This window comes from Nelumbo nucifera, chromosome 2 (genome assembly GCF_055504915.1).
Source record: "Nelumbo nucifera cultivar China Antique chromosome 2, China Antique-T2T, whole genome shotgun sequence".
NCBI classification, from domain to species: domain Eukaryota; kingdom Viridiplantae; phylum Streptophyta; class Magnoliopsida; order Proteales; family Nelumbonaceae; genus Nelumbo; species Nelumbo nucifera.
In genome coordinates, this window is record NC_142650.1 from 18,915,128 (window position 1) to 18,934,010 (window position 18,883).

The 18,883-nt window shown below is 40.6% G+C and overlaps 1 protein-coding gene across 1 annotated transcript in view; it reads left to right on the forward strand.

Annotated features, from left to right (window-relative positions):
• The first annotated feature begins 286 nt into the window (after nucleotides 1–286).
• The window catches only part of LOC104595034 (SGNH hydrolase-type esterase superfamily protein), a 34,328-nt gene continuing 15,731 nt past the window's right edge, over nucleotides 287–18,883 (forward strand). Inside the window, exons 1-2 of the mRNA XM_010255582.3 lie at nucleotides 287–549; nucleotides 1,781–1,858. Coding sequence (XP_010253884.1) covers nucleotides 439–549; nucleotides 1,781–1,858 — 189 coding nt within the window. The 5' untranslated portion in view covers nucleotides 287–438. The remainder of the gene's footprint in view (nucleotides 550–1,780; nucleotides 1,859–18,883) is intronic.

Below are 18,883 nucleotides of genomic sequence, written 5' to 3' on the forward strand. Positions count from 1 at the left end.
CACTTAGAGGACTCCACAAATTAAAACCTGTTGTAAAACTGGGACAACACGTGGCTGAGAAGGATAGGTGGATTTTTTCTGACTAGAGAAGGTTGGGTGTGTGATTTTTTAGCCAACGGTTATGATTTAACACGTGGCTAAACTTTTGGCTACGTCGGACGACGGGTGACCGAGGGGCGGAGGGCTGCCCCTCATTTTCCTATTCTATCCTCTTGCGTTTCTGAACTCTGAACTGAACTGGCATGTTAAAATTTTCGAGGAGTTTTGACATATTCCCTGTCAACACATGGTGACCCCAGACACTCGGCCCTTTTATTTATTTCGTCGTTGAGAGGCGGACGACTAACTCGGTTAGAACTTAGAAGTTGGCAGTTTGGAAGCTAGGAGAAAACTACTGGTACGAGAGAGAGAGAGAGAGAGAGAGACAGAGAGAGAGAGATGGTCGGACCACCACGGCCTCAGTTCGTGTTGTTCGGCTCCTCCATCGTTCAGTTCAGTTTTGCCAATGGTGGATGGGGCGCCATTCTCGCTGACATCTATGCTCGAAAAGTACCCTTCTTCCTCTTCTTCTTCATCTTCTTTTAAAATCTGTCTCTATCTCATGGAAGTTGCTTATCACCGTGTCTCTGACTCAGCTCTTAGTTGATAACTAATGCTTGATTGATAGGCTCCAAAATAATTCCAAAGTTTCCAACAAAAAAAGGAAGAAGAAGGAAATCTCACCATTAAATTCGTTATTGCCGTATCGTTCCATAATTTTTCATCTAATAACCCCGACGATGAAGGGAAATCTAAGTTCCTTGAATGGTAGATCCCCAGTACCTCCTGTAAAAATGCGTTCTGTTATCTTGAGCTTTAGATTACATTTTCCTTTTCGCTGGGCGAATTGACAAGTACCAACTCTTTGATAAATGCTGTACGCGATTCGAATTCCTCTCGTAAGTTGAGCAGGATGGATATAATTGTTGATTTTTTCTATGTGAATGCCGCATTTTTCTTTGGCCTTCATTTTTTTTGTCTCGTTGAAATTTTTGAAAAGTGATTCTGGAACCTAGAAAAGTTGAATACTGCACATATCATCAACACTCCATTAGGTTTGCGTAGAAGATCAAATTCAGATTGTTCATAATCCATCTTATCCAACCGGTCCGTTGTTTAATTGGCTTGCTTGTTGATACAAGCAGTTTTGCTAATTTACAAATATTTGAAAGTTAGGTATCATTTCCTTTAAAAATGTTTCATGCAGGGAAATTTCACTTTGCGTGTAATGCGGTTGATGGTTGGCCTTGTCTTTTTTCTCCGACTTGGTGACAGAGGGAATTCCTTTAAAATGTTTAATTGGCCTTTTCTATTTGAAAGTTCTCTGGAATGTTCTTTTTGGGCTGAGGGTCTCTTAAGAGCATCCTGGATCAGTCTCTTAAATGCTGCAGTTAGTTTTTGTTCTGCATTTAAACTGATTAATTATTTACCATGATTGGGGTTAACCACGTTATGGGGTTGCTTTTGTTAGACTTCTGAAAGTAAGATTACTAAACCGAGTCACATCCAGTTAAAACTTTAGACCTTGAATGGTTGAATGTGAACTACCTCTATTAATTGGTTGATGAATGAATGATGTTTACTGTAGCTTTGCCTTGCACAACCTTTTTTTTATGAATCTTGCACAACTTTTTCTTTTTTCCTTTCTTAGTGAAACATAATAAACACAAAAGTTGGCATTTGTTTCCTTTTAATATACTTATTGTTGGAGCAACTAACATTTGTTTCTAATATTATATAGGCAGACATATTGGTGCGAGGATACAGTGGTTGGAACTCAAGGCGTGCTCTCCAAGTTGTTGATCAAGTTTTTCCTAAGGTGTTATTTATTGTACCTTTAGTTTCTAATGTTGTTTTCACATTGAAGCATTTACATAACTTTCCTTTAATATATGTAGGTATCCTTTAGGAAGGTGTTTAGCTAGTGATGTACATCTAAATCATGAATAGATTTTTCTTGGGGAAAAATTGGCTTGAAAACTGTGTTGATTTATATGTGTGTATTTGGGAATATAATAACTGTTTGACATTCATGGTGATAACCGATCATTTTCTCATGTCTAAATTATCCAAGCTACAACATTTATTTATTAATCACATATAACAATATAGAATTGTAAGGGCCAACGGAATTAAAATAAAATAATAAAGCTTTCAGTGCTGAGATTTGAGATGGCAACATAGAGGGAGGAAGCTCCGGTATGATTCATATTCAATGTTATATCAACCAGATGCAAGTAATTGTTGCTCATTCTGCAGAACTTCTCTATCAGATAGACTAGAAGTAGAGCCTTTTGTGATATTTTCAAATAATGGCTCCAAATTCTTAGATTTGCTTTAAAATTTTTATATCTTTCTTTCCCAAGTCAACACAGGATGAACAGAAGGTAGCAGAATTGAAAGAATTAACCTTATTGATGAGATTATGACTCATAAAATGAGAGATATATGATTTGCATAACTGCAATAGAAAAGAAGCTGGTTCACAAAAGAGGTATCTGATTCTCTTGCCATCCTATCTTATGGAACTACTTTCATAACTTGTTGGGTATTGCAAGGGTTGCTTCTTTGAATGTACAGATTTCCTGTGACAATGGTGATAACCTGTTTTGGGTATATAACAAGTGGCCTTAGAGAGGAATGTCACACATGGTTATTTGTGGTTTTTAAGAGGTGCAGAAAAAAAAGGATATTACAAGGGAATTTCTCCTCTCCTGCAGCCATCTAGGATAGAATTGTATTATCACTAATCTTGACAGCCTTGACTAAGGAATTCATACAAATCAGATGTAGTGAGATGGGATGAAATTTCTCAATGATTTCTGCTTCCCATCTTCCTTAAAAGGGCATATTCTAGGTTGACTTTGTAGAGGTTAGACTGAGATTTATGTCTCATCAATTGTTTGATAGGAGGTAGCACACTAGAGGGAGGTGGCAATAGAATTTGGTCATTAGTGAGCCCACTAGAAGAGACAGATTTCTCCAAGGAAGAGGTAATGGCTTTTCTACTTAGATGTGGGGATTGGGGGGCACTACCAAGAAATTTTCTCTCTAGTAATTGACTAGGGCTTAGCCAAATGCATTAAATGACAAAGGGTTTAGAAAGAGCCCATAGAAGATATAACACTTTCTTGGTGAATTCAGGCCATTATTATCTTTATTTACTACTATTATGAGATGGACAAAAGGAGGTGAATGCCTGGGGTCTCTTTGCCTATTGCATAATAGGAAAAGAAGGAAGATAAAATCCCATAGGACTAGAAAAAACAAAAAGTAAGGCTACCCAAGATCCTAACTATCATGGTTTTTTTTGGGTGTTTTGTGTATCACATGCATCATTATTGTTAGATTCTTATATTTTAGGTGTAGGGGTATTTTAGTCATTGTACTCTTCATTATGTTTTGCCCTATTTAAATAAGATAGTGTGAGCAGTTGCCACACACCTTTTTGCTCATCCAACACTTCTCTTTTCTCTCTTCTATCGAGTAGCTCTCTTCTATGGTAGTGAACATGGTAACAGAGCATTTCTTGCCACAGATTTGAGGCTTCTTGGATCATTGATTTAGGAGAATCCAATCATATGACTGGTAAGTCCACCCCTTTTTTTTCCTACTCCTTATTGTTTGGAAGAGATAAGGTGAGATTAGTGATGGATCTTGTTGGAAGGGTTAGGATCCATCATATGGATGACCGGACCATGCTAGATGGCTGGGCAAAATTTCAAAAATGTCCTAATCCTTCTGGGAATTGAATTCCCTATGTTTTGAAAAACTACATTTTTCAGGATCAGTCTTGCACTGAACTAGACTAGATTTGAAATCAATCAAAGAGGGAGATTTATACCTGATATGGACACCACAAATGCAGATCCCAAGGTGGAAGTTCACGCCCAAATCAGTCCCAAACCAGTCTCCACTGAAGATGGCGTAGTGTATTCAGGAAGCTGATTCAACAACATTTTCAACAAAACTGCAACCCAACTGATTGGATCGAATTAGGGAAGGTGATCCTGAAATTCCTCTGATTTTTTTTGCAAAAATCAGAAGAAAACTGATCTCTATCAGTCCTTGAAAGCCTAGGTCGTGATAGGGTTTTTTGGAAGACAAAAGAGAAGAAGCGAGAACAAGAGAAAGTGGTGTTTTAGTCTGATTTGCCTTCTTCTTTTATCTCCTTATGGAGCACTCTCCCAATCAAATTAGGAGATTATCCAAATCAAATTTGGATCTGGACTCTATCAAGAGATAAGCCTTATCCTCTTAAGATGATGGGTGCTCCATACCCATTTCCAAACCCAGGTTTGACCTAGAGCACATGACCAAGGTTCAAAGTATCGACACATTTCGACCTGTATCTACCGATACGTATCATGCCGATGGCTTCCCGATACGCCCCTCCAGGGGTTGTATCGGGTCAGACCATGGTTCAGAGGGTAGCCAGGCCTTAAACCGACCCCTTTGAACCGGTTTTGAAAAAAATAAAACTTAAAAAAAGTACCGATGTAGGCTGATACACCCTATGTCGATACTTTGAACCTTGCACATGACAACTTACTTAATCTTATTAATTATGGGCCTTAGGCCCATTTCCTTCAAAGGCTCACGACTCGAGATGTTGCATGGCCAACTTAGGCCTGATTTGTATGGCGTGGGACCCCACAATGACCTCACATAAGTCTACATGGGTTTGGCCCAGCCTCTGTGAAAAGGCTTGGCTGAATTCACTGCTAAATGCAGTGGAACCCTGAACACATCACTATTGACTCAATATAGGCCCAACATTTACACTTAAATGATCATTGAATTCAGCCATCCTATGAAGACCCAAGGATAATGGATTTAAGTAAGATAAAACTTATCAGGTAATCAGCCCTTAATGGTCTCTTACACTTAACCTCTTGACCCATAATGATCACAACACTACCCGACAGGGAAGGACCTCTCCCCTGGCTGCAAGATACAGTGTCACACTCTTTGTTTAGATGGATCCCGAGAATTAAACCTTTTGCAAACATTTTTCATAAAATATAATATATATCATATAAATATATTTTGCAAAACCAAATCTCAAACACAATTGAAATCCACTACCGACACTTTAGGTTTCCATCAGAGAGAGTGTAAGCCCTATCATTCACTTTGCCCGACAAAGGGGCCGATCCTATCACTATGATCACCCACTCAGATGAATTCTCAGATTGCCCCAACATACCCAGCTTTTGACCCTTGATGGATCTCACTGATTGACTTATCAAAGACAACCCAATCCACACTTAGTGTAGTACCATAATCAAGTCTAGGGGTTATGTGTAACTTTCCAGTTTTTCCCATCAGTCTCCAAGGTCTAGGGCATAACTAGAAAGTGGTACGGGCTTAGTGTTTCATCCAAACGCACATTGCATGTGCTTCGGGTCTAACCCTAGCAGCTGAGACAAGCTGCCCCCACTTCTTTGACAACACATCAGTGTCAGTCTTGGCGGGATAAACTCCTCAAGTCTATCCAACGGTTGAGAACATTGTAAGCTAACACGAGTCTCATAAGTGTCTAGTCTAAGGGGTAATTACATAGAAATATACCAATATCAACATGAAACAATAATGTAATTTTATTCATTTACAATAATGTATCTGTACATCAATTTGTTTGGAGCTAAGGGCATACACTATCTAATAGATCTCTCTTCTCCATAGCTGGTCAAAGAACCATATCTCTCCCCTTTGTTATGCAGTTTATTCATGTTCGTCATGTTCCTAATCTTCCCATGAATCTTCTTTTCATAACCATAAGTAATATTACTAAGTGACCAGAATGATCTTGATCTTCTTTTCTACCAAGTGACTTCAATGATCTTGACTTACCTATTGCAATTTGTAAGAGTGTTCATTCTTGTACTAAACATTCTATTTGCTTATTTTACAACTTGTGCTAGTCTATTCCTATCCTATCATGCTTACGTTTTTTATTGGTAGTGTTTTCATTCCTAAAAATGTTGAAGAGGCTAAACAATTACTTGAGTGGAATAGTGCCATGCTAGAAGAAGTAAGTGCCCCACACAAGAATCATACATGGGAATTAGTTGATCTTCCAATGGGAAAGAACCTAGTTGTATGTAAATGGGTATTCTTTGTCAAACATTGGGTAGACAGGTCCATAGAGAGGTATAAAACTAGACTTGTATCTAAAGGCTTCTCACAGTTATATGGAGTGGATTATAAGGAAACCTTCGTCCCCATTGGTAATATGAGCTCAATATGAGTGTTGTTGTCTCTTGCTGCACACTTTGATTGACCTTTTCATCAACTAGATAAAGAATGCCTTCTTAAATGAGGATCTTGAAGAAGAAGTTTACATGGTATAAGTACAACCACTAGGAATCTAGGTTGAGGTAGTGAGGAGGTCTGCTTATTGAAGGAGTCTTTTTATGGACTAAAACAATCTCTTTGAGCATGGTTTGGGAAATTTAGTAAGGCAGTACAACATGTGGGTCTTTAATAGTGTCAAATGGATAACACCTTGTATGTTAAGAGGGTGGATGACAAAAATTGGCTGGAAAGGATGGAGAAATTGGGAAGGGGGGGGGGGGGGGGGGGGGAAGAGGAACAAATAAGAAAAAAACCTGAGGAGAATATGGCCTCTTATTGGGTCCTTTGCTGTTTTGTATCGATGAAAATTATTAGCTGGAATGTAAGAGGGTTAGGGAGTGCAAGGAAGAGAAGGGCGATCAAAGACCTACTCCGAAGAGAAAAACCTGATATTGTGCTGTTACAAGAATCCAAACTGATGGAATTAGATGGGAGATGGGTGAGGAGTTTTTGGAGGTCTAGAGGTTTAGGTTGGAGCTTGTCTCCTTCTTGGGGAGCCTTGGGGGGGATTGTAACACTATGGAGGGAGGATGTGGTGGAAGTAGTGGAAGAATTGATAGGTAGATTCTCAGTTTCCATTAAGTGCAAGAATGTAGAAAATGGGTGTGTATGGGTCTTAACCAATGTTTATGGCCCTAATTCCTATAGAGAGAGGAATGAGATGTGGGAGGAACTATATGCAATTAAGGGGCTATGGGATGGTCCTTGGTTCCTGGGCGGGGATTTTAACATCATTAGATTCTCTGATGAAACCAGTAATCCCCAACAGGTAATCTCAACAAGCATGAGGAAATTTAATGGTTTTATTGAAGATTGTGAACTGAAGGAAATACCTCTGCTGCAAGCCAGTTACACTTGGTCCAACCTTCAGGAAACCCCTTTGTGCTCAAAGTTGGATAGATTCCTTTTTAACCTTGCCTGGGAGAATAGTTTGGAAAACTTGGTTGCTAGGGCATTACCCAGGGTCACCTCTGGTCACTGTCCTATCCAAATAGGAACTGAGTCTTTTCCTATAGGACCCAAACCTTTTAGATTCGAAAATATGTGGCTTACCCATCCAGATTTTGTGAAAAAAGTGAAGGAGTGGTGGGGTGAGGAGGAGAGGGGGGTAAGATGGAAGGGGATCAAGTTCCACAAGAAATTAAAAAGGTTGAGAGCCAAAATAAAAGAGTGGAATAGAGATCAGTTTGGTAGAATTGAGGAGCAAAAATTGGGCCTAATCTCTCGAATAGAGAATTTGGATGTAAAGGAATCTCACAATGGGCTGACCGAGGAGGATAGAGTGTTAAGGAGACAATTAAAAAAGGAATTGGAAGAAGTGTTATTGAGGGAAGAAATCAGTTGGAGACAAAAATCTAGACACAAGTGGATTAAGGAAGGCGATGGGAACACTAGATTCTTCCATGATTTGGCCAATGGGAGACGAAGAAAGAATTTTGTGACCAAGCTAGAGATAGGAGAGGAGGTGATTACCGACCAGGATGACATAGCCAGAAAATTTGTGGACCACTTCAAATCGATTTATAGAAGGCCTTTGAGTGAGAGAACAGTCATGGAAAGGGTGGATTGGCCAAGGATGATGGAGTGGCAAGGTGGCTGGAAAGGGATTTCGAGGAAGAAGAGATTAAGAAAGCTGTCTTTCTAATGGATAGATCCAAGGCTCCGGGTCCAAATGGCTTTACAATGGGTTTTTATCAAGACTGTTGGGAGGTGTTGAAAGAGGATCTAGCTGAAGTCTTTAAGGAATTTGCAAACAATCACACTATAAGCCCTGGAATTAATGCCACCTTTTTGGCCTTGATACCTAAGAAGAATGATGCCAACCACCCAAAAGATTATAGGCCTATTAGTCTGGTGACAAGCATCTATAAAATTCTGGCTAAAGTGCTCTCATTGAGAATCAAAACAGTCCTCCCTACCATCATTAGTGAAACTCAGGGGGCTTTCATTCAAGGGCGACAAATAACAGATCAGATCTTAATTGCGAATGAGTGTGTGGAGGAAATGAAAAGGTCTAGTAGGAAAGGATTCATTTGTAAATTGGATCTTGAAAAGGCCTATGATTTGGTGGACTGGGAGTTTCTATTAGAGGTTATGCAGAATGGTGGTTTTGGGGACAAGTGGTGTAGTTGGATCTTTGGGTGTATCAGTACTTGTCACTACTCTATTCTGGTAAATAGTACGGTGAGGGATTTTTTTCCAGCTTGCAGGGGTGTCAGGCAAGGGGATCCACTTTTACCATTCCTTTTTACCTTAGTAGCTGATGTGATTAGTAGGATCATTACTAAGGCTGACAACGAAGATGCCATCAGGGGTTGGAGAATAGGGAGACACCAAGTCCCCGTCACCCACCTTCAGTTTGCAGACGACCTAATGATTTTTTGTGAATGAGGTCTTAGTGAAAAGGTAGCAAACCTAAAGGAGCTAATAAAAGGATTTGAAAGTGTCTCTAATTTGAGAATAAATCTGGAAAAGAGTTGCGTAGCAGGTATAAATTTGGAGGTAGGGGAGGTCGAGGCTATTGCGGAGTGTCTTGAGTGTTCCACCTCTGCTTGGCCTATGTCATATTTAGGGCTTCCTTTAGGGGCAAATCCTAGGGAGAGTAGATTTTGGACCCCAGTATTAGAAAAATTTGAGAAGAGATTAGTCTCTTGGAAGAGGAACTATATTTCTTTAGGAGGAAGAATTACCCTAATAAGAGCTACCTTGGCTAACTTACCTACCTATTATTTGTCTGTCTTTAGGATACCAGTTAGGGAAGCTAGGAAGCTGGAGAAGTTGATGAGAGACTTCTTATGGGAGCCGGGACAAGAGAAAAAGGATCACTTGGTTAATTGGGAAATTGTGTGTAGAAGTAAAGAAGAGGGGGGTTTGGGAATTGGGAGGGTAATTAGAAAGAATCAAGCTCTGTTAGGGAAATGGTTGTGGAGATGGCCTTTGGAAAGAGAGAGATTGTGGCATGAGGTGGTGGGAAGCATTCATGGGAGGTCAGAGAATGGATGGGATGCTGGTGTATCGAGGCAAGCTAACCTAGCAGCACCTTGGAAGGCTATTCACAACACCCTTCCTCAATTCCTCAATTTTATCAGGTATGAAGTTTGTTCTGGCAACTCTATCCTTTTTTGGGAGGATATTTGGGTAGGAGACTCACCGTTAAAGGATTTGTTCCCCTCGCTTTTTTCTATTTCTTTGTACAAAAGAGAGGTGGTCTCAAAATTTGTCTCACCCTTGGGAACACCCTTAGATCCTACTTGGGATTTTGGTTTTCGTAGAGGACTTAGGGATGCTGAAATTGAGTCTCTTTCTTTTTTGCTTGAGTGTCTTAATTAGGTTTGTTTGGATCCCTCCAAGCCAGATAAGAGGGTTTGGACTCCTAGACCCAATGGAACCTTCACTTGTGCTTCTTTTTTCAAGTCCATCTCTCAACTTTCTACTCACCAACCCTTTCCATTTCCGTCAAAAGAAATTTGGTGTAGGCCAGTCCCCCCAAAAATTATGGCTTTTTGTTGGGAAGTTTTCCATGGGAAAGTAAACACTTTAGACAACCTACAAAAGAGAAGACCTTTTCTCTGTATTTCTCCTAATTGGTGTATCCTCTGTAGAGCTCACGGTGAGGATTGTTACCATCTATTAGTATCTTGTCCCTTTTCTGCAGACCTTTGGGCTTGGCTACTTTCGTTGTTTGGGGGTAGTTGGAGTCTACCAGCAGAAGTTCACATGCTCTTCAACCATTCTACCTTTTATTGGCCTACAAAAATAGGGAGAATTATGTGGAGATGTGCTCGTGCTGCCTTGACTTGGACTCTTTGGGAAGAAAGGAATCTCAGAATTTTTCAAGATAAGGAAATGAACAGCCAAGATTTGAAAGACTGTGTGTTAAATAGGGCAATACATTGGCTGAAGACCTTGGAAATCTTTCGTCAATTCTCCTTTAATGACATTTGGAGAAATTGGTTAGCAGTAGCAAGGTGCTCATCTTTAAAGGCCAAATCAATTACAAGCTGGTCTCCTCCACCCGAAGGCTCAATTAAGTTGAACTTTGATGGAAGCAGCATGGGTAATCCAGGATTATCTGGAATGGGGGCTGCCTTGAGAAATGAGAAGGGAGAGATTTTGTTGCTCTACTCAGGTCCTTTGGGAATTGGGAATTCCATCAGGGCAGAACTTTTAGCTGCTGTACAAGGGGTCCAATTTGCAAACCAGCTGGGGGTACAACAACTAATAATCGAGGGGGATTCCAAAGTGGTGGTGGGTTGGTTGAAAAATTCTGAAGAGGCTATGTGGCAATACAAGAATGAAATGAAGAAATTTAGTTGGTTGACAAGGAATATGTTGGTCACTGTACAGTGGGTGGGGAGATCAGCAAATACCTTGTCAGATGTGTTAGCTAAGCAAGGGGTAAATAGGGAAGAATTATTTTGGGCTCAGTTGTGATTCTTGTTTTTCTTTCCTAGTTTACTTGTAAGTTTCAAGGAGGGGCTGCAGCTCGCGCGTCTCACTGGGATGATGTATGAACTCACTCTAATTTGCTTCTGAATCAATAAACTTACTATTATTCATCAAAAAAAGAGGGTGGATGACAAAATTGCAACTCTTATTGTATATGTTGATGACATCATCATCACAGGAAACTGGGGGCAGGAAATTTAAAAACTAAAGGAATTTTTGGCATCAAATTTTGAAGTGAAAGATTTATCTCCCTCAAGTATTGTTTTCTTGGTAAACACGCAGCAAGATCTCAGAATAGTGAGAGAAGAGGAGGGAGAGAAAAACATCAGCTGGCGGCACTAGCCTTTTTGATATTTATATTAGGGCGACCACTCAAATAATAAAGCAATGTGTGAATAAACCCTAGTTGATTCTAGGTCAAAGTAGAGAAGAAGAAAGAAGAAAGAAAAGAGAAAGAAGAAGGAGAGAAGAAGAGTGTTCGGACAGACTAGAAGAGAGAATCTGAAAAATCACTCTCCTAGCTGACCCGCTTGAATTTTATTCATAAAACTTAGAGTTACAAGAAAGACAATTTTGTCCCTCATAGAAGATGGGACACATAACTTAAACTCAGATACAATAGACCTTTCACTTTCAAGAAGATACACCAGAATGGCCAAAATACCCCTGACTCAAGCATTCTAACACTCCCCCTCAAGCTGGAGAGTATATATCATATAGTCCCAGCTTGTTACAAATGTAATCTATTCTTCCCCGAGACAATCCTTTTGTGAAGAGATCTGCCCACTGATTTCTTGAGCTCACATGAGATGTAGTTATTACCCCACTTATCACTTTCTCTCTCACAAAGTGACAATCCACCTCAATATGTTTAGTTCTTTCATGGAAGACGGGATTGGATGAGATGTGAACAGCAGCTTGGTTATCACAGTATAGTTTCATGGGTTTGTCAATTGAGAAACCCATCTCCTGTAGTAAGTTCTTCAGCCATACTAGTTCACATGTGGTATGGGCCATAGCCCTGTACTCTGCTTCTACACTACTTCTTGCCACCACTGTTTGCTTCTTGCTCTTCCAAGTTACAAGATTGCCACCCAGGAAGGTACAATACCCTGTGGTTGACCTCCTGTCTGATATAGAGCCAGCCCAGTCAGCATCTGTGTACCCTACTATTCTCAAGAGTTCCTCCCTTTTGGTATAACAAACCACGACCTGGAGCACCCTTTAGGTACCTAACAATTCTCAGAACAGCTTCCCAGTGAGGAACCCGGGGATGTTGCATAAACTGACTCACCACACTCACAGCAAATGATATATCTGGTCGGGTAATGGTTAGGTAGTTCAACTTTCCCACCAACCTTCTGTATCTTCCAGGATCATCAAACTCTTCACCTGCATCCACACTTAACTTGGCATTGAGTTCCATAGGAGTCTTTGCTGGTTTAGCACCTAACAACTCTGTTTCTTCAAGTAGATCAAGAACATATTTTCTCTAACATAGGTTGATCCCTTGTTTTGACCTTGCAACCTGTATTCCTAGGAAATACTTTAGCTTCCCCAGCTCTTTCGTATTGAAGTGGTCCTGTAAGAATTTTTTCAGCCTGTCAATTCCATTGCTGTCACTTCCAGTTATGACAATATCATCCACATACACGACTAGCAAGATTTTCCCATCCTTTGAGTTATAGCTGAACACAGAATGATCAACTTGACATTATTTCATCCCAAAGGCCTTCACCACTTCACTGAACCTGCCAAACCATGCACGTGGAGATTGTTTCAGCCCATAGATTGCCTTTTTTGAGCCTGCACACCTTACCAGCCTCCCCTTGAGCAACAAACCCTGGTGGTTGCTCCATATACACCTCCTCAACAAGATCACCATGTAGGAAGGCATTTTTTATGTCAAGTTGTACGAGAGGCCAATCATACATAGCAGCTAATGGGATCAACACCCGAACTGAACCAATTTTAGCCATGGTACATAGTTCTCACCATTCAACTTGATGGATGTCATTTCAACACTTAGATAATCTGGAGAAAGCATGATGCCGGTTTTGTTGTCATTCCCATCTACAGATGAAGCCATCTCAATTATTTCACCTTTGAATATACACCACAATCTCACACTCTTCACAAGACTTATCTCACTTATGATACCACCAACTCCACCTTCTTCAACTGCACATTACACACTACACTCTAAAGCTGAAATCATTCAGTCAACACATCAAACACTTGGACTGCACACCGCAGAACCATTTACCATCAACACACCACGGCTGAAATTACTCAGTCATTTCATCGAACACTTGTTCTTCATACTGCAGAACTGATTACACACAAGGTCTAGGGGTTCACTTTTAAGCATTTAGAATCATAGATATGTCAGCCACCACAACACAACCATCACCACACCACTGCTGTCGTGGACATCAGCAGTCTACAACTCTTCTTTCAGCACACATGCGAGCAAGAAAACAAAGGAACATGACTGATATGTGTATCAGTTTCACCCAGCACCACAACAACTAACTTTTGAAGCACAAAAAATTAGCATTCACAGTCCATTTCTGAACACACGACAACAGTGCCCATACCTGTATACGTCCAGCCCTCTTCGTACACTGAATAGAGGGTCTAGTATACCACTTCAACGACCACCACAGCACCGGCCAGAGGCATTCTCACCTCCAGGCCCTCAAAACGGCAACTCCTTTTCAGCCCTTTATCGAGTCTTCAATTGGGTCAGCTGTAGGATGATGAAACCTACTGTGAAGATGGCGGCGAACCCAGGAAGAAGACAACAACAAGAAAACACGAGACCTTATTGCTCTGATACCATGTGAATAAACCCTAGTTGATTCTAGGTCAAAGTAGAGAAGAAGAAAGAAGAAAGAAAAGAGAAAGAAGAAGGAGAGAAGAAGAGTGTTCGGCCAGACTAGAAGAGAGAATCTGAAAAATCACTCTCCTAGCCGACCCACTTGAATTTTATTCATAAAACTTAGAGTTACAAGAAAGACAATTTTGTCCCTCATAGAAGATGGGACACAACTTAAACTCAGATACAATAGACCTTTCGCTTTCAAGAAGATACACCAGAATGACCAAAATACCCCTGACTCGAGCATTCTAACACAATGTAAAATTACATATATGCCCTTGCAGCACTAAACTAAAGTAAGACTAATTTATTCAACACTCCCCCTCAAGTTGGGACATAGATATCAATCATGCCCAACTTGTCACATAAGTCATCATGCTGCGAGTGATGTAAGCCTTTTGTAAATATATCTTTAAGTTGCTCCTTAGAACTAACATATGGGGTGCACACTTACCCATTAAGAATTTTCTCTCTGACAAAGTGTTTGTCAACCTCAATATGTTTAGTTCAATGGGTTGGCTGCAATGTTGATGGCAACCTTGTTATCACAATACAAGGACATGAGGCTATCAACCGAAAAGCCTATTTTGCTCAACAAATTCTTTATCCACATGGCTTTGGCCACTCCATGGGACATTGCTCTATATACTCATCTTTAGCACTAGACCTAGCCACTACACTTTGTTTCTTGCTTCTCCATGTGATTAGGTTTCCTCCCACAAAAGAACAATACCACTAGTGGACTTTCTGTCATCAACTGATCTAGCCCAATCAACATTTGTATACACTTCAATCTTCAAATGCCCATTCTTCTGGAATAGCAAACCAGCTCTTGGAAACTTCTTTAGATATCTGAGGATTCTCTCAACTGCCTCTAAGTGTGTGGTCTTAGGAGCATGCATGAACTGACTAAGAACACCTACGACATAAGCAATGTTTGGCCGAGTCATGGACAAATACAGGAGCCTTCCCACAAGTCTCTAGAATTGCTTTACATCCTTGATAACCTCACCACATCAGTCACCCAATCTATGACTTGGATCAATGGGAGAGTTAGCTAGCTTAACCCCTAGTTTTATTGAACCCTGTAACAGATCTATGATGTATTTCCTTTGAGAATTGAAGATCCCCTTTTGTGAGCAGGCCACTTCAATTGCAAGGAAATACTGTAGGGGACCTAGATCCTTCACCTCAAATTGAGTGGCTAAGAAATCCTTTAGCCTCAAAACCATATCTTCCAGTCGGACAATGTGAAGGAATACTTCCATAGTGATCTCACGGAGTTTTTTGTTTCGAGTGGGTCACTTCAACGAAGCTCTTGTGCTAGGACACCCCAACAAAACGGTATTGCTGAACGAAAGAACTGTCACCTTCTCAAAGTAGCTCGTGGCTTATTAATTCATATGAATGTTACAAAACGTTTTTGGATGGATGTAGTTTTGTGTGTTACATACATCATCAACCGTATGCCATCTCGGTTACTAGAGTATAAGGCCCCACATCAGCTTCTGTTTCCTACAGCTCCGTTGTCCACCATTCCGATGCGTGTTTTTGGGTGTCGTTGCTTTGTCCATAACTTGTCCCCTACTCGAGGTAAGCTTGATCCTCGGGCTATTCCTTGTGTTTTCCTTGGTTACCCTTTATCTCAAAAGGGGTATTGTTGCTATGGTCCTACCTCTCGCAAGTACTCCATTGATGTATCATTCTTTGAGAATCAACCTTTCTTCTCAGTTTCTCCTCAGGGGGAGAGTAGGGTTGAGGAGAAACAGACGACTCAAACTCAACTACCTCCTTTACCCGATCATCCTCTATTCCGTGTCTTTCATCGTCGCCATAAAAGCCAACAGAGTTCAAGAGCCGTGGAACCTGACACTATGCAACAAACATCATCGGATTCGCCAGAGGCAGCTCCTTCTCATCATCCAGCTACACTTGCTCCTATTGATATGCCTGTTCCTTTCAATGTTGATTCCCTTGTCATCAATGATCTTGATGTTCCTATTGCTAAGAGAAAGGGTGCTAGATCTTGTACCACTAATCATCGTATCTCTAATTTTGTGTCCTATGATCACATTTCACCTTCATTCCGTGCATTCCTCTCTTCTGTGGACAGTGTCCCCGTTCCTAAGAATGTGGCAGAAGCTTTATCTAAACCTGAATGGACAGATGCAATGCAGGAAGAAATTGATGCATTACACAAAAATGGCACTTGGGAGTTGGTGGATCTTCTTGAAGGGAAGGAACCAGTGGGTTGCAAGTGGGTGTTCACAGTGAAACACAAGGCTAATGGAACTATTGAAAGGTACAAGGCTAGACTAGTAGCAAGAGGTTTTACATAGGTATATGGAGTGGACTATGCAGAGACTTTTGCTCCAATAGCCAAGATGAACTCTATCAGGATTCTTCTTTCATTGGCAGCAAATCTTGACTGGGAACTTCACCAATTGGACATCAAAAATGCTTTCTTGAATGGTGACTTGGAAAAGGAAGTGTACATGACCCAACCTCTAGGTTTTTGTGCCAAAGGCAGTGAATAAAAAGTGTGCAAGTTAAAAAAATCTTTATATGGGTTGAAACAATCACCTCGGACTTGGTTTAGTAAGTTCCACTTAGCAGTTCAACAGATGGGGTTCAAACAATGCCAGTCAGATCACACTCTATTTGTGAAAAAAGGTGAAGGGAAAATTGCAGCTCTAATTGTGTATGTGGATGACATAGTGATCACAGGAGATTGGGAGGCTGAAATACGGAGACTAAAAAAATTCTTAGCCACTCAATTTGAGGTGAAAGATCTAGGCCCATTACGTTATTTCCTTGGAATTGAAGTTGCTCGCTCTCACAAGGGCATCTTTATTTCCCAACGGAAATATGTACTAGATCTACTAGAAGATACAAGCAAGTTGGGGGTAAAACCAATTGACTCACCAATTGAATCTAATCATCAGTTGGGAGATAGTCTGGGGAGAGTTTTTGAAAGATGTGAAGAAGTTCCAGAGACTCGTAGGGAGACTCTTGTATTTGTCTATGACCAGGCTTGATATTGCTTATGCAGTGGGTATCCTTAGTCAGTTCATGCACAATCCTAGGACAACTCACTTTGAAGCTGCAGAGAGGATCCTTAGATACCTCAAGAAGTTTCTCGGAGCTGGTTTGTTGTTTCAGAAACATGGACACTTAAAGGTGGAAGTATATATTGATGCTGATTGGGCGGGAGCAGTTGATGACCGAAAGCCTACCAGTGGGTATTGTGCCTTTGTAGGAGGAAACCTAGTCACATGGAGAAGTAAAAAACAAAGTGTGGTGGCTAGATCTAGTGCTGATGCAGAATATAGAGCGATGTCTCATGGGGTTGCTGAAATCATGTGGATAAGAAATCTGTTAGGTGAACTGGGTTTTGCAGTGAGCAACCCTATGTCACTCTACTGTGACAATAAAGCTGCCATCAATATTGCTGCTAATCCAGTCCTGCATGATAGGATGAAACACATTGAAGTGGACAAGCATTTTATTAAAGAGAAACTTGTAAATGGAGAAGTGTGTACTCCATATGTCAGCTTAGAAGAACAACTTGCAGATATCTTCACCAAAGGTCTTCATCATGTGCGGCACAATGATTTGTGTGACAAGTTGGGCATGAGTGACATCTATGCTCCAACTTGAGGGGAAGTGTTGAAATAATTTAGTTATTTGTGTTCGGGTCTGTTTGGCTAGTTAAAGCCTTTTTTTATTTTCTGTTATTGTACTCACTTGCAGCAGGGGTACAAGAGTCTTTTCCCTTCTTATTTCTGCCACCCTATATAATATAATAGAAGCTGGCGCTGCCAGTACTGTTCCATTGCTCCAAACCTTTTCTTCTTCCTTTCTTTCTTCTTATCTTCTCTACTTCCTCATATTTCAATCGGATTTATTGCCAAGATTCCCCTTCCTTCTTCAGCTGGCCAATGAAGAGGTAGGATCATGTGGAGGTGTCTAAGGGCTGCGGTGTGGTGGGCCTTGTGGGAAGAAAGAAACTCAAGAATTTTTTCAGAACAGGAAAGAAACATTGAGAACCTAATAGAGTTGATTCACATTAGGGTGGCACATTGGCTGGAATCTCTGGATTTATTCAGACTTCACTGTGGATGACTTTTGAGAAGTTGGAAAGAGATAGCAAGTTCTGCCCAGGTTAAAAGGGACACAAATCCCTCTTGGATACCTCCCCCCTCGGGCTTCCTAAAACTGAATTTTGATGGCAGCAGCAGCCTTGGGAACCCAGGTTTGTCAGGTATTGGGGGAGTTTTCAGGAATGAGGAGGGGATTGTTTCAGCTATCTACTCTGGCCCTATTGGAGAGGGTGACTCTCTAGGGGCTGAGGTCATGGTGGCATTGGAGGGAGTTCAAAGAGCCAGGGAGTTGAACATTAGGATACTGATAATTGAAGGGGACTCGGAGGTGGTGATAAGATGGCTAAAGGAAGACAAGACTGCTATGTGGAATTACAACAATGAAAGGAAAAAAAATTAAATGGCTGGCAAAAGATATTGAGATAAAATTCAGTTGAGTGAAGAGATCTGCTAATTCATTTGTGGATGGGTTAGCTAAGCAAGGGGTGATAGGGGATTCTTTAATTTGGGCTCATTTCTAATCCTGTAATTTTGTTTTGTTGTTTGGAAGGGAGTTAAGATGGCTTAACTCCCTCTGCTTGTATGTATACTTTTTCTTTAATCTTAATGAAATTCTTGGTTATTGATAAGAAAAATGTATTCACAAAAGTTGTATCTACCCCATGCTATAATGAGTTGTGTGACAAGTTAGGCATGCATAATAAATACTGCCCAACTTGAGGGGGAGCGTTAAATTTCTTATGTGTTAGGCGTAGGGGTATTTTATTCATTGTACCCTTCATTATGTTTTACCCTATTTAAATAAGATAATGTGGGCAGCCGCCACACACCTTTTTGCCTCACCAACATTTCTCTTTTCTGTTTTCTGTCTTCTAGCTCTCTTTTATTGGCAGTGAACAATTCACCATCATCATCATCATCCATGCCTTATCCAAATTATATAGGGTCGGCTTTGTTGACAGATGTTATTGTATGTACTGTACACAGATTTAGTGCCTGCAAGGGTATTTTTGTAATTTCTATACCACTTGTGTTGTACGGCCAGTAT